Source organism: Balaenoptera physalus (assembly GCF_965194825.1).
Source record: "Balaenoptera physalus genome assembly, chromosome: 17".
Lineage (NCBI taxonomy): Eukaryota > Metazoa > Chordata > Mammalia > Artiodactyla > Balaenopteridae > Balaenoptera > Balaenoptera physalus.
In genome coordinates, this window is record NC_138895.1 from 2,827,104 (window position 1) to 2,842,080 (window position 14,977).

The window sequence follows — 14,977 nt, forward strand, 5'->3', positions numbered from 1 at the left end:
ATTTCTGTGTCTCTAAAGGCAGGGTGGCGGATGGGAACACAAAATAATAAGCCCGCTTAAAGACTGTTAAAGACACCAGGTGAAGTGCATTCTGCGTTAATAAACATCTTGGGAGGAAAGAAAAGCACAGCCATCCTGTGGAAGGGCTGTGGGAGAGGGTGTCTGTGCAGAAGACAATGTGCCTTTTTTGGGTCTCGTTTAATTTTTTATAAACATTGTGTCTGACAAGGACACTCAAAAATGCATCTCCATCATCTTCCTTTCTGGTAATTATCTCCCTAAATCAACACTGGACTGCCAGGATCAAGTAAATATTGCCATAGTAACTAAAAGCATTTTTGGATGAAGGGAAGAATTCAGTCACAACACTAGCCCCTTTAAATAATGCTGATTATAGAGTGCAGTCTTTTGTTGGGATCTATTCAACATAAACTGAAAAATTTAACATTTTACTTCCTAGAAAAGAGGCTGGCGAAACCAGCACATAATATTTGAGAGGATGGTGTATCCTCTCCTGAATTCATATCAGAGGAACTCCAGGTTTAAATAATATATTAAACATAGTCTAAAATGCAAATGAAGTTTTTCTCAATATCACAGTTGGCTGTTAAGAGAAAGTGTAAAGGGTTATGATAATTTTAGAATATTATGAACTACAGAAAACAAATAAAAAGCATTTTCAGTGAATATGCTCAATTCATTGAACTATTCTCTCAACTCCACTTAACTACCCACATGTGTACAATAATGATTTATAGACATTATACCTAATTATGCATATTTGGGCTGTGTGAGAGTGCTAACAAAAGCTCTAGAAAGCAACAATTACCTCTGTTGCTTAGCTACATAGTTTAAAATATTCCTATTAAGTGCAGATCACCAGAGAGGCGGGGCTGATAGCAATGCACGTGTGCCCGACGACGCGTGTCACCGAGCCGCCGCCAAGGCGAGCGTTTTGGGTCATCTCCAGTTTACATAATTGTTTGGCTCAACTGTTGGTTATATGCTAAAAGAAAATATTTATTAATTATTCTTCAGAAAGAGAGGAGCCCTGCCGGTAGAGGTGCCTGCACGTGTCGCCCGCGGGGTTTCCAGGGCTGCTCTGCAAACCTGCACGCCAACTTCCCACGCGCCCACCCCCCCCGCCATCACTGTCATTGTCACAAAGAGAGAAGTTGAGCTCGCTTTTGAGCAGACAGATCTGCGACGGGGCGCCCCTTCCCCCCGGCTTTGTAACAGGCTGCCTACTTTTTCTGTGCTTGTGTGTTTTTGTTTTCCGGGGTGGCCCGGTGGTCTCTTTTGTGCTTCTGCCACTGACATAACCCAAAGAGCCCTGGGTTGGGGACCTCGTTTGATTCCGGGCCTGGCGTGTGTCTCTGTGCCAACTCCGATGGGTTCCTCACCCTTTCTGAGCCTCACAGGAAAGCAGGTGCCACCCAACAGGTATGCGGTGAAGGATGGCTCCTTCTCCCTTCCCTGTTACTATGGTAGAGTCAGCAATGGCAGAGGAGACACGGGAGCGTCCACCCAGATAAGGTGCGGCCCGTTTTTCATTCAGAGTAAGGGTGACCACGCCCGCTGTGGAAGGTCACAGTTCAAGTGTAAAGAGGACTCAGCCAAGTTCACCATCACCCACGTCACACTTGCTATGCTCACCAACTGCCTTGGGGATGGGAGGGTCCGTGCACGGCGTGGAGGGAGACCTCCCGGGTCTGAGGTCCAGAGACTGGGGTCGTGTGGTTGGCCCAGCACCACCTGCCTGTATGGCCTCGGGCTGGCCCATGTCTCCCGAGTCCTGGGTCCTCATCTTTAAAACGAGGATGATCTGATGTCCCAATGACCGGATGACCCTGTGACATGCTAAGACAATGAACTGGTATGTTCCTGGCATGGTGTTCAGTTACTCATTTCATTTAATCTTCACAACAACTACAAGAAAAGTACTTTCGACTCCCTGTTACAGGCGGGAAACCAGGGTCCTAAAGAGCCAAGGGCTTGCTCAAGTTCACACCACCAGCCAGTGGGGGGCTGAGATCCAGACCCACGGCCAGGTGCCTACTATTTTCCCACATTTGGATACTTTCAAGAGTGAATTTATAGGAAAATACCAGAATACACTTGTCACGTAACTTGTAACGAAAAACAACAATCCTTAAAGTATAAAGAAAAACACGTAAAGGCAAACACAACAACAAACAAAAACTAACAAAGTGCATCTCACAACAACATAGGGTAGAAAATTCCTCAGGTGCACTTCTGGGGCTGGAGAAGGACAACACTTTCCTTACAGAGCAAAAAAATAAATAAATAAACTTTCTTTCGGCCTGATATGTAAAAGCTCACATTTGTTGATTTGCTTTAAACCAAAGTCTCTCCTCTGAGGGGCCTGGTAATCCTGAAGTTACCTGCTAGCGGATTCTCCATAGGTATCAACTGTTCTGCATCAAAACAACTTAAACAAAAGAAATCCTCTGAAAATCACATGTTTTGAGTTTGATTCCTTTAGTACAACTGGATTTCAGATTTTAGTTCTGTTTCTGTAACTATCTAAGTGACTTTTACAGGTAAATTAGTTTTCCAGGCCTCCTGAGTATGTCAATTTTGCTGGGAATAAAAGCCCTAAAAAATGAATTCATCTTTCAAAGTTTTAAAATGGGAGTGGCTTATCCCTTATTTGCTGTTTGTTGAGAGATAAGATATTCAAAGTATCATCCCAGCTCCCAGAGCCTCCACAGGTGTGATGGGTTTCCTGGAATCACGATCACGTGCTCACAGCCCGGGAGGACCTCACACACCGGCTCAACCCGCTTCTTTCCCTCGTCTGCACTGGGAACACACGAGTTTGTCCTGCCTCCTGAGAGGGCTCTGCAAGGTCATCTTCTGTTTGCCCCAGTGAAAAATGTGCATCTGCATGGTTTTGTCCAAAATTTCTTCTATCATCCTTAACGCCCACCTGCAGCTCTTTGAAAGACAGCCAGGGGAGGGCATGGGGCACAATTTTGCCATTAAAGGGATTCAAGCTCGTGACCTCAGCCTTCGTGAGCCTAACCCTCTCTCATCACTTGAACCGCCTGCTGAAGACAAAATTGGGCACACACCTGGTCAGGTGAAGACCTTGGGGTGCCTGGAGTGACCGAGATGGTAGATGAAAGCCCTTATGCTGGGCTTGGGTGCATACTCAGCTCTCTTGCCTTCCGGGGGCTGGGGGCCACTTGCTCAGAGGGCTGAAGGCAGCTTAGACTTTCCCTCTCTCGACCAGGGAGAGAAGCATCTGTGACCTGTCATTTCTGGAAATGTGACTTCGTGATTTGACGTCGTAGGGACTTTGCCCAACTTGCCTTCCAAAGGTGGTCAGATCGTGGGAAGGATTGGATTATGGAGCACGGTTAGCTGGGAAATAGTTATTTTGCTTGTCCTTCAATTGTTTCCTAATTATCTTCTTTCCAACACCTACAAGCTGCGTTACCTTTAGCATTAAATCCCTTTGTCCTCAATCGTCTCATTTGTAAAATTGTGGCCATAATAATACACACTCACGTCATTGTTGGGTGGATTAAGTGATATGATTTATGTGCTCGGGATATATTAAGAATTCAAAAATAATGGCCATTACGGCTGTAATTTTAGCATATTCATTATGATTAGCAGTGGCTCTAATACTAAAGAGTGAACATTTGTGAAGCTGCAGATAGAAGTCCATCAGTGCTTGTAAGTGAATATTTAACTGAGAATATTTGACAGTATATTTTCCTGGTTACTATCAAGCATCTACAATGATCATTCAGCTACAAAAGAAGGTGGGAAGCTGGTGGGCAGGTACAGTCCTGGTCCTCAGGGCGCCTGCAAAATGTGTTGGTGTAAAAGATACCCATTTTCTTAAATACTTCGTGAATTAATGTCAACGAGATGAATTATATATACTTAACCATACTGACTCAAGGACTTTCCCTAGTACTAGATTCAACCTACAATTTTCGTGAATCAACAACAACAACAAAAAACTGACCAGCTCAAGGAAACAAACAAAAAAAGTCAAGGATGATTATAATTTACAGATGAGCCATGAGGCTTTAAGCCATATGTTAAATACACAAAAGCCAGAAAATTCAGCCAAACACTAGCAAATCAGAATACAACTGTTTTAACTACAGAATCTCCAATTACTTGTAAGCCGAGATTACTGGAGAGCTGATGATTGTGATCTGAGATCTGTGCTCACTCAGTCAATATGCTTTTATATCTTTTCTATTAACACCTACTGCAATTACTACCATTCTATATGCAATAGATATTTATGATCTAAGAAGCTCGTTGCCTTTGGTTTGTATAATTTATACTTCTTTTCAAGTAACAACTTATTTTGTATATTTTGATTCCTTAAAAACTCACATTCAGAAAAAAATGTGTATGTAATAGAACATACACACATCTAGTTTCATTTCCTAAAAGGTCAAGCTTTAGATTTCCATGTATTTTCTAAAATAAACTTTTGAGACATTTTGCATGTCCTTCGATTTTAGCCTCATGCACAAAGTGGTCTGTGATGGCCCAGGTCCTGGAGGCACTGGGACAACCAGGGTCTAGTGGGGGTGACCGTGAACTGCGGAGAAGCACGTCCTAAAATTTCAAAAAAAAATTAGGGGCAGGGGATTAAGAGGCACAAACTATTACGTGTAAAACAGATAAGCAACAAGGATATACCGTACAGCACAGGGAACTATACCCATTATCGTGTCATAACTTTTAATGGTGTATAATCTGTAAAAATACTGAATCACTATGCTGTACACCTGAAACAAATATAATATTGTAAATCAACCGTCCTTCAGTAAAAAATTAACAAAATAAAATTTCAAAATAGAGACTGCGTCTCATACGTCATATCAGGAATATCTTAAAGCTTATTTTGCAGGGGTTTTATCTTTCAGGGACTAGACATCCACCCCATTAGGGAGTCAAGGTCCTCTTCAACTTTGGGGCTTAGTCGCTTTTATTTTCTTCGGAAAGAGGCCCGGTCCAAACCCATGCCTGGGGGCAAGGATGTTCTGTGCCCTGTGGCTTGGGCTTAGACTCCCCAGAGTTTTGGAAGGAAAACCTGTCCTCACTAGCGGATGCTGAGGGAAACCAATGTCTGGTTTTGCTCTCACGCTGGGATTTGCTTTTCCCACCATACAAACAGCATGTTCCCCTAAGGTGGGCCTGGCTCTGTGTGCGGGGAGGAAGTCAAGCTGGGGCCACTCCTCCTCGCTACCTGCACCGGGGTGATGGTGGGTCTCCGGGGGGCCGTCCTGCCCCAAGGCGTCCGCCGTCCGCTCAGCCCGTCCCTCCTCGCAGTCCTGGCTGGGGCTGTAGTGTCGGGGCTTCATGAGCAGGGACTTTCTCTTGTTGACCGGCACCCCCAAAGCCTGCTCCCCGGCTCTCCTCTTCTTGGCCGTGGAGCAGTCGTGAGCAGCGCTGCAGTAACGGAGACGGATTAAGAACATGGTGAAAGAGTTCACGGCTGTCTGCCCTTCGACCATCACCAAGCACGACCAAAGAAACCTGGGACCCAAGGTTTGGGGTTAGTTGTCGGCATTAATGCAAACAGCCCATCCGCTGAATTCACTGAACTGTGTAGATTCTATTTTACTGCCGATCAGAAGAGCTAAAAAAAAAAAAAATCCTTAATCCTGAGTAAGCATACGTTAATCTGTGCTTTGCCTGGCACTACACTAAATTCCCAGGGAGGGATGAAACAAGATTTGCGCTGGTTTGTTAATCCCAAGAAAGAGCTAATGTGAAAAATATACCACCAGCTACAAGAAAACATGTCCAGTATGGATAAATCACAAGGTTTTTTGGATAGTTGTTTGCTACCGAAACTGCTTATCTCTGCCACAGTTGCATGTCAACCTTGAGATGCCATATCCTGGGCTTTGACTTGAAAGACAGGGCATTAAGCGGGGGACAAGCTGTGAACATCTGATCAGCCCATCTCCAGTCCCAGAAAAAAGTGGAAAGATGCTTACGGCACTCTGCCGTTTGGTTCTTACCCATTTGGCACACAGAACAAACAAATAAAAGGAGGAGAAATAAGATTGGGTTTCACAAACATGGACCACAGTTTATCCTTCCTCCTGTTCTCGTACAGTTTTATTTGGAAGTCCTCCTGAGGATGGCCCTTTCAAAAGAGATTTCCTACATATAGCTCACTTGGCATTAACGCAGCTCACTCTATGTGCTGAAGTTAAGACAAACAATTCTCTTGGCAAGACCCAGGAAGACCAGAGGGTTTAGCCAACAGTGAGTCTCTGACATGTATTTATTGAACGCTCTTTGAAGAAAAATGCAAACTTAAGATAAAAAGATCCGGAGCAGAGAATCTGGACTCAGAGTAATGAGATATTACTCCATCGCTAAAAGAAGACTGAATATTCAGCATTATTACTAAGACAAGGCCTTAAATTGTTTTGAAGCATCAAGGCAGAGAAACACCAATGGTGGCCCATTCGTGAAAATTATTTGATTAGCGTCACACGTGAATTCTTGAATTTAGAAGAGTAGATTTTAAAACTTCAGAAGAAAAAAAGTGCTCTTCCTTCTGGGAAAGAAAGAGATTCTGGAAGGAGAGATAATCCAAGAGGGTTAGAAATCTCTCACAGAAGATCAAACACTGAGAACTGAAGATTATCCCGGTAAGGAAGAGAACAGTGAGTTTCCTAAATAAACTAACGTGCTTTGGCAAAACTTCTCTGATGAGCCCAAATTTAAAGGGACCATGGAGACTTCCCTGGCGAGTGGTTAAGACTTCTCCTTCCAACGCAGGGGGTGCGGGTTCGATGCCTGGTCGGGGAGCTAAGCTCCCACATGCCTCGCGGCCAAAAAACCAAAACAAAAAACAGAAGCAATATTGTCACAAATTCAATAAAGACTTTAAAAAATGGTCCACATCCAAAAAAATCTTTAAAAAAAAAATAAATAAAGTGACCACGCACAGGCGATGGAGCGGAAGAGCGTCTCAGCAGGTGAGCAGGAGCGCGCGTGCCTCTGTGAGGACACTGGAGAGGGCAGGCCTGCACGGCCCGGGCCCGGCCTGTCAAAGAGAACGGTCTACAGCACGCGCGTCCCGTGTCAGGGCAGCAACGTGCAGAGCAGCAGACCCCCCGTGTAGGAGCCTGCTCTGTCCGGGGGGAAGACCTCTGAAGGGGGAGGGGCGGGAGGGCACAGTTCCCAGGAATGTGCAGAGAGTTCAAGGCCCGTAAACCAAAGTCTTCTAAATCGAGTGAGTCTCCATCCAGGATGCTCAGGGGATACCACAAGCGAGGCCGCTAACCATCATCCCGAAGCAGGAAGATTTAGGGAAAAGGAGAGGCTCCTGGCAAATGACACGCAGCTATTAAAGCGGGGGAAGAAGGTGGATTCTAAACACTCATGTTAGCCTAGCACGGGCACTGGGAAGAAGGCTGAGAAAGTCTATTCAAACAAAGGTTTGTCAGCGCCAGGAAACACTGATCAAAGAGACCCGGGCTGGTGGGCTTGGTCGGTCAGACAAACGCCGTTCCTTTCTTTGGTGGCTGGGGTGACGGATGAGGCTGAACGTGTACTTCCGGTAAGATCCTTACAGATTTTTGTCTTGCTAATATTATTATCCAAGTTTACGTAGAAAGACAAGGAACATTCCCCAAATCACGTGACCCCGTAATTGGTGGGGCTGATATTTGAGTCTGCTCTGCTGGTCCCCAAAGCTCATGCTCTCCTACGTGTTGCCGAATCAGAACGAGGAACCTGGGTAGTTTCCATCTGCCTTTGACAACCGGGCGGAGTGGGACCCGAATAAAGCAGCCACCGCTCCAGCCGGAGGAACCCGCCCACCACAGGGCTGTCCCCGATGATTCGGGACACTCATTAGATCGGGAGATGAGGCCGAGCTGCGGCAAAGAAAAATGCTGCAAAACGTGGCTAAGACACCGCCCTGCCCCCCAGCATGTCCACAGTCGGGGGCAGTAGAACGAACGTGACGAGAAGACATTAATGATAAGAAAACTCAAGTTCAGTATCTGGGTCCAAATAATAACTTGCGGAAGGACGAAAAGGATGTTGAGGTTTTATCGAAAGTACATGTACACACTAATATGTATAAAATAGATGACTAATAAGAATCTGCTGTATAAAAAAAAATTAAATTAAAAAAATGGAAAAAAACCAAAAAAACAAATTTAGCTTCAAATAAGTTATTGTATTTGACACGGTGTATGAAGTTCCCTAAATAATATTGGCTGTGTCATCTGTAATGAATTAATTGAATCTTTTGGAACACTAAATTCCTTAGCCAACATAGGGGGATAATAATTCCCATGTTATCACGTGTCGTAGGTAAAGAAGGTGACATCTGTGCTGCGAGTGACAAAAATAGGTCAAGACAGGGCTGTTCGGACTCCTGGTTCTGACTCTCTGCACCTTGGACTCCATCAAAACCAGGCTGAGCACCATCTGCACAGACTCTCCAAGCTTGTGTGTCCATAAAAGCATTCTACTTTTAAACATGGTATTTGTATTCACATGAATTACATTAGATTTATACATAACATTTGCTTGAAATCTCCCTTTCTGTGCATTTCTCCACTGCAAAGTAGCTATGGCCCAGGCAGCATTTGGAGCTAAAATGGAAGGCTTTATAATAAATATTACCCTTTGTGTGTGCATGGAAAATGGTCCCTTTCCCGCGTTTTCCCTGAGGGCACACTATTTTGGCTTTATTGTGACACTTCACTGTGACACTGCAATGAGGGAAAGCCAGGCTTTACATGTCACTGAAAGAAATGCCACAAAATGCTAACATATCTTCTCAAGGTTGCCAGAAATAATTTCCACTGGGTTGTGTTTTCCCATCTGTGGAGCTCTGAAATGTTAAGGAAATAAATGAGCTCTATTATCTATATTTTTCTAGTAGATGAGAAAGGAAGGGAAAAAGCACACTCAGCCCTGCATTTATTGTTCTAGTCAATCAAACTGTTGCTTTAAACATTCATAGTCCTCCAGGGGACGTTACCAATGAGCCAAATACCTTTCAGCGCCATACTTCATATCTGCAGTTTTGATTTTATTAAAACATCTTTAAAGGATCTGTAGTTTTACCTGAAATTTTTGGTTACCTATTTGAAAAATGCTTCCATTTAGAAACTCGAATTCTAATTGGAAACGGTACTCCCTTTGATGACAACATATGGCTGAAATTTTATTCAAAAGGTGATAGAGGAAAACAACAGTCAATAACACTAATGATAGTCTCATTGCTGGAGGTCTGTTTAGAAGTCAAATTCACTGACCTTTCAGGTTTCGGGACAGAGTACAATAGAGTGGGGAACTGTGAATCCCCCCAAATCTGTATAATGAACACTGGACTCTAGAACAATTTTCCAGCTTATTTTCCACTTTCCACAGTAATAAATCCTCAATGCAAGTTACCAAAAGATATGTAACACAATTAAAAATGTAGGTTCATATATGGGAGTAGAATCTAAAAAAGAGTGGATATATGCATACGTATAACTGAATCACTTTGCTGTACAGCAGAAACTAACACAACATTGTAAATCAACTATACTCCGATAAAAATTAATTTAAAAAATGTAGGTTCAGCAATAGATACATTTTGGGTACATCCCCCAAAAAGAATAAAATAGAAAAACAAATGGAAGTTATAAATCCCTGAGTCTAAGGAAACTATTTACATGCTCCAACATTTCCATGGAAAATTCATAGTGGGTATTCCTACTGATTTCTTTTAATCAGGCAGAATACCACAGACTCATGGGAAGGGACCAGGAAGTATGAATTTGAATTAAAAAGACTGGCAGGAAAAAACAAAGGTATGATGATTGAAAAAGAAAAAAATTATACCATTATTATTTTCAGAGACATGACTGTATTTGAGAAAAACCCCAAAGAATCTACAGATAAAATATTAAAATAAGGAAGTAACTTCAGTGAAGTCACTATTAAAATGATTTGGACTTCTATAAACCAGTGATAAAAACATTAGAAAAAATTTTAAAATAAAACCATTTATGGTGCATAGAAATACCAAATACTGAGGAATAAATCTAACGCAAGACATGTAAAACTTATACAAAACAAATAACATTTTGAGAAAATTAAAGACGATCTTAATAAATGAAGAAATAAAAAATGTTCATGGAATAAAAGACTCAGTACTGCAAGATTTCAATTCTCCTCAAATTTATCTACTAGATTGAATGCAATCCCAAACAAAATCCCATGAAGAATTTTTTTTTTTTTTTAGCAATTAACAAGTTAACTCTAAAGTTTGAATGGGAATGAAAAGAACCAAGAATAGCAAAAAGCATCTTGGATGTAAAAGTTTATCATAAGCCACGCTTAGTACTTGAGATAGGTGTTTCTGGTGCAAACATACAAAAATAGAGCAAAGGAACAGAGTAGATGTTCCATCTACTGGGTTCAGAAATCGACTCACACATATATGGTCAATTTATGGCAAAGGTGTCATTGGGGAAAGGGTTCCTTCTTCAGTGACTGACACTGGGTCAATTGGATATTTATCTGAAAAAAAAAAAGGCTTGATTCTACTTGATGGTATATACAGCAAACAATTCCCAAAGGATTTAAACCATGCACTGGAAAACAATAAAACTTCTAGAAAAAAATGTGAGATGATACCTTCATGACCTTGGCAAAGACTTCTTAAGCAGTTTACAAAAAGCACTAATTTAAAGGAAAAGACTGATAAATTAGAACACCTTAATCTTAAGAACCTTTATTCATCAAAAGATACCAGCCAGTAAGGAGAGCTTTCTATCAATATTCTGTTTCTTGATCTGTTTACATGAGCTTGTTCAGGTCATAAAGATTCATTGAGCTCTACTCTTAATGATAAGTACGTGCTTCTATAGGTGTGTTACACTCTTCAAAACAGTTATTAAAAGGCCAATAAGAGAAAGAATTCTTCCAAATAAATAAGAAAATGACAATGAATTTAAAAAGTGGGCAAAGACATGGCAGGCACATCGCAAAAGAACTGATACCCAAATGAAGAGGCGCTCAGGCTCTTTCCTCTCCAGGTAAATGCAAAAACATAACTCGCTTGTTGACAAATAAAGTGGAATTATAAGTGGAATCCTTTAAAACTTCTCCTTCTCATCATCAAAACAGCAAACCCAAACATCATATTCTAGAAGAAAGGACAATGATTAGTGCCTCCCTTAAAACTTAGAGGATGCATGGCTGGTGGTTCCTACAATTTCTCCCTGAAATTCACCAGTGCAGACCCTAGTAAGACTGATGCTGGGGGTTAACAGCGGGCAGTCACAAACCCAGACAAATAAAGTTCTAACTGCAGTTGCTAGACCGAAACATGGGATCTTTGCTTTGCAGATTAACAGAGACTCAGCTACGTGCTTTGCAGTCACTGACACGGCAGTTACATCCTTTTCCATCTCCATCAGAGAGCGAAACCAGGAGTGTTAGCATTCCAGTAACATAGAAAAGAGGGCAGATCCACAGTCCTGCTGAGGTGTGTGCCAATTCGGCTGCCCTCCGCCGTAATACAGTCTGAAGGGGCCTAGGTGATCCGTGCGTCCCACAAATCACCACGTGGGTAGATGAGGTTGATGACATCGTGTTGATGAGAACAGATAAGCAGGAAGTGGCAAGTATTTTAGAAGCTCTGGGAAGACATCTGTGCCCCAGAGGGTAGAAGATAAACCGACAAAGATTCAGGGGCACATCATATCAGTGACACTTTGAGGGCTCAGTGGCCGGGGGCATTTCAGGTGTCCCCAGTGATAATAAAGGACAAAGTATCGCATCTACTCTTCCCACCACTGGGAAGGAGGCACAATGCCAGATTGCCTGATTAGGTTCTGGGGACCGCATATTGCACCCTCGGGACTACCGCGCTGATTCGTGCTTGGGTGACAAGGAAGGTGGCCAGCTTTGACAGGGCTGCAGAGCAGGTCCCGGCTGCACTGAGGACAGCCTCGCTGGTTGGACATAAAACCTGGTAGAGCCTATGGTATGTCTGTAGGCATCTGTGGTCAAAGGAAAAGATGCTCACAGAGTTTGCGGCAAGATCTCATGGAAGGATCGCAACACAGAGACACAGGTTTCTGAAGCAAGGCCACGTCATTTGCGGCAAAGAACTACACTACTACATTCTAGAGATAGAATCCCTGACCGGGAGGCCAGAGCTGACCATCAGGAACTGGTTTCTATTAGACCTACTAAGTCATAAGGTCAAGCAGGGACAAGGACATGAATGGTTTACCTAGAAGATCAGGGTCGAGGGGATCTAAGGAAGACGCCTGCGGGTGGACCTGTGAGAGTTAGTGTGAGATGAGAAGGTCTTTCCTTGCATGATGACACCCACCAGAGAGCACATACCTGGGAAAAAGCATTCAACCACCAACCAGACAGAGTGGCCTGGTCAGGAGAAGTCAGCTAGCCTCTGCCTTCGGCTTTCCTACGCTGGAGTTGATAGTGGAGGAGACATCATGGCAGGGATGGAGGGATAGGACAGGCCCCACAGCAGGGCTCCCACTAAGACCAATTTAGCTACTCTCGCAGCCCATCGTCCAATCTGTCAGCAGAAGAGATAAATGCCAACCTCCCAACAGGACACCATCTCTTGAGAAGGCCAACCAGCCGCTGGACTTTTCACTGTGGAAGGGGCAGCAATTCAACTTGACTGGAATTAACACATATTCTGGGTATGGATTTGCCTGGCCTGTCTTCAGAGCCTCAGACAGTACCGCTATCTGAATGTTCTATCAACGAGAATTCTCATACGTCTCATGGACCAAGAGACCCAGTTAGGAAGACGACCATGGGAAGAGAATAATTGGATACACCGTGGGTATCACATATCGCACATCCTGGAAACTGCAGTCCTGATGGAGTGATAGAACAGCCTCTGGAAGGCACAGCTGAGATGCTGGCTTGAAGGAGATACACTGCCAAGAGGGCGTGCCTTCTTAGGGGCCAATATGCACGCTTGATGATCATTACGTAATGCCACGCCCTCCACAGTCTGAATACATGGGCCCAAGAACTAACAGGAATTAGGGATGGTTTGGTTTACCGTGACTCCCAATGACCAGCTTGAAGGATCTGTACATCCCTCACCCCAAATCTACCCCCCGTGGGTCTAAAGATCCTGGTCCCCTGAGGGAGTGCTTCCACCAGGGGACACATAAGAGTCCAATCAAACTTTCAGCTCGGGGCTTCCCTGGTGGCGCAGTGGTTGAGAATCTGCCTGCCAATGCAGGGGACACGGGTTCGAGCCCTGGTCTGGGAAGATCCCACATGCCACGGAGCAACTAGGCCCGTGAGCCACAACTACTGAGCCTGCGCGTCTGGAGCCTGTGCTCCGCAACAAGAGAGGCCGCGATAGTGAGAGGCCCGCACACCGCGATGAGGAGTGGCCCCCGCTCGCCGCGACTGGAGAAGGCCCTAGCACAGAAACGAAGACCCAACACAGCCAAAAATAAAAATAATAAATAAATAAATAATAAAAAATTTTTTTTAAAAAAACAAAAAACAAAAAACTTTCAGCTCTGCCTACCTCTTGGTCACTTGGGCTTCTTGGGCTGGGAGACCAGCAGGCCAGGGAGAGAGTCACCATCCTGGCAGGAGTAATGGGCCCTGACCGTTGGGAGCGGCAAGGCTGCTGTCACCTTAGGGGAGCAGAGAAGAACACATCTGGCCCTTGAGTGACCTGCTGAGGCGTCTCCTGGTTCTTTCTGGCCCAGCCCTGACAGCCAGCCAGCATGGACGGCAGCCAGAGCATCTGAAGGCCCTGGGGAGCAGGGCTCAGCTCCCTTAGGGACGAGGGTCTCACTTCCACTGCCAGGTAAGCCGCCTAGATGAGCAGAGGTGCTTGGCCAGGAGGGAGGGCCTCCTTCCAAGGATGGAAGAGAAAGTAGAGAATGACTGGGACAAACTCTGAGGAGCAATCCCAGCCCCAGGGCGCCCAGGAGGAACGGCCTTGGCTTCCGCAGCAACTGCACTGCAGTCTGCTTCCCACTCTGCCCTGCCCTCTCGCGGCTACCGGACCAGCTTTCACGAAATCATGAGACAGGCCCCTGCGGGAAGTTAAGCCTTCGTTCATCGGAAACGGGCCTCCTGATTCCCAAGAGGTACAGGCCACCGCAAGTGACAAATTTACTTTTACACAGACAAGACTCTGAGACACTGTTCTTTCTTGGAGGATGGTCCCTGAATCCACGCCCAGCTCTCTCAGCCGCATCGGAGAAACTTGTGCCTGCGCTCGTGTTCACAGAGCTGAGCCGTGCACCCCGCAGTAAACCTATAATTAAGCTTCTCCTATGACTCATGTCATCAATTCAGCGACTAAGTTGTTGCTATCTATCGATGGTTGGTTTGCTGTCATGGAACACTGATTCCATTGGCAAGGTTATTTGATAATATCAGGTTTATAAGAGGGGAGAATTTTTTTTCCCATAAGGCGAGAGCTAATAGATGCTTTTTCCTCATTTAATTGGGATTAAGTTTTATGAGTGATAAAGTAATTGCATAACATCTACAACAGTTTGTTCATAAAATAGTCGAGCCGTTAAAAGCCACATTGCAATAATAATAATTAATAATAATAATAATGATAAAACTTGCTCTGAATCCTGAGTAACAGTGGAAGGAGGTAAGAAGACTCCCTCAAACCTCCTGCTGCCCCACCACCTTCTCAGCCCCCCGCTGGCCGGACACACCTTCCTCTGGGATGTCATTCTGGAAACGCTGTCAGAACACATCCTTTTTACGCCACTGTGGGTTTGGCATTTTGCATGATTATAAAACTTAGCCCTCTGAATTGTCATTGTCTCTCCCAAGAAACTGGAACCATCTACAAGGGAATGGAGACTGCTTCTTGTTCATTTCTTATCTCCTGGGCATCTGTAAAGCCTGGGTCTTGGTGTCGTGCTGGTAAATGTGCCTGGAAGTTGAA

The 14,977-nt window shown here is 44.3% G+C and overlaps 1 protein-coding gene across 11 annotated transcripts in view; it reads right to left on the reverse strand.

Annotated features, from left to right (window-relative positions):
- Positions 1-14,977, reverse strand: part of ST18 (ST18 C2H2C-type zinc finger transcription factor) — a 308,958-nt gene that overhangs the window by 62,975 nt on the left and 231,006 nt on the right. For all 11 annotated transcript variants that reach the window (XM_082432989.1, XM_082432997.1, XM_082432994.1 and 8 more), the window contains one exon: positions 5,252-5,454. In XM_082432989.1, the coding sequence (XP_082289115.1) occupies positions 5,252-5,454 (203 nt within the window). The remainder of the gene's footprint in view (positions 1-5,251; positions 5,455-14,977) is intronic.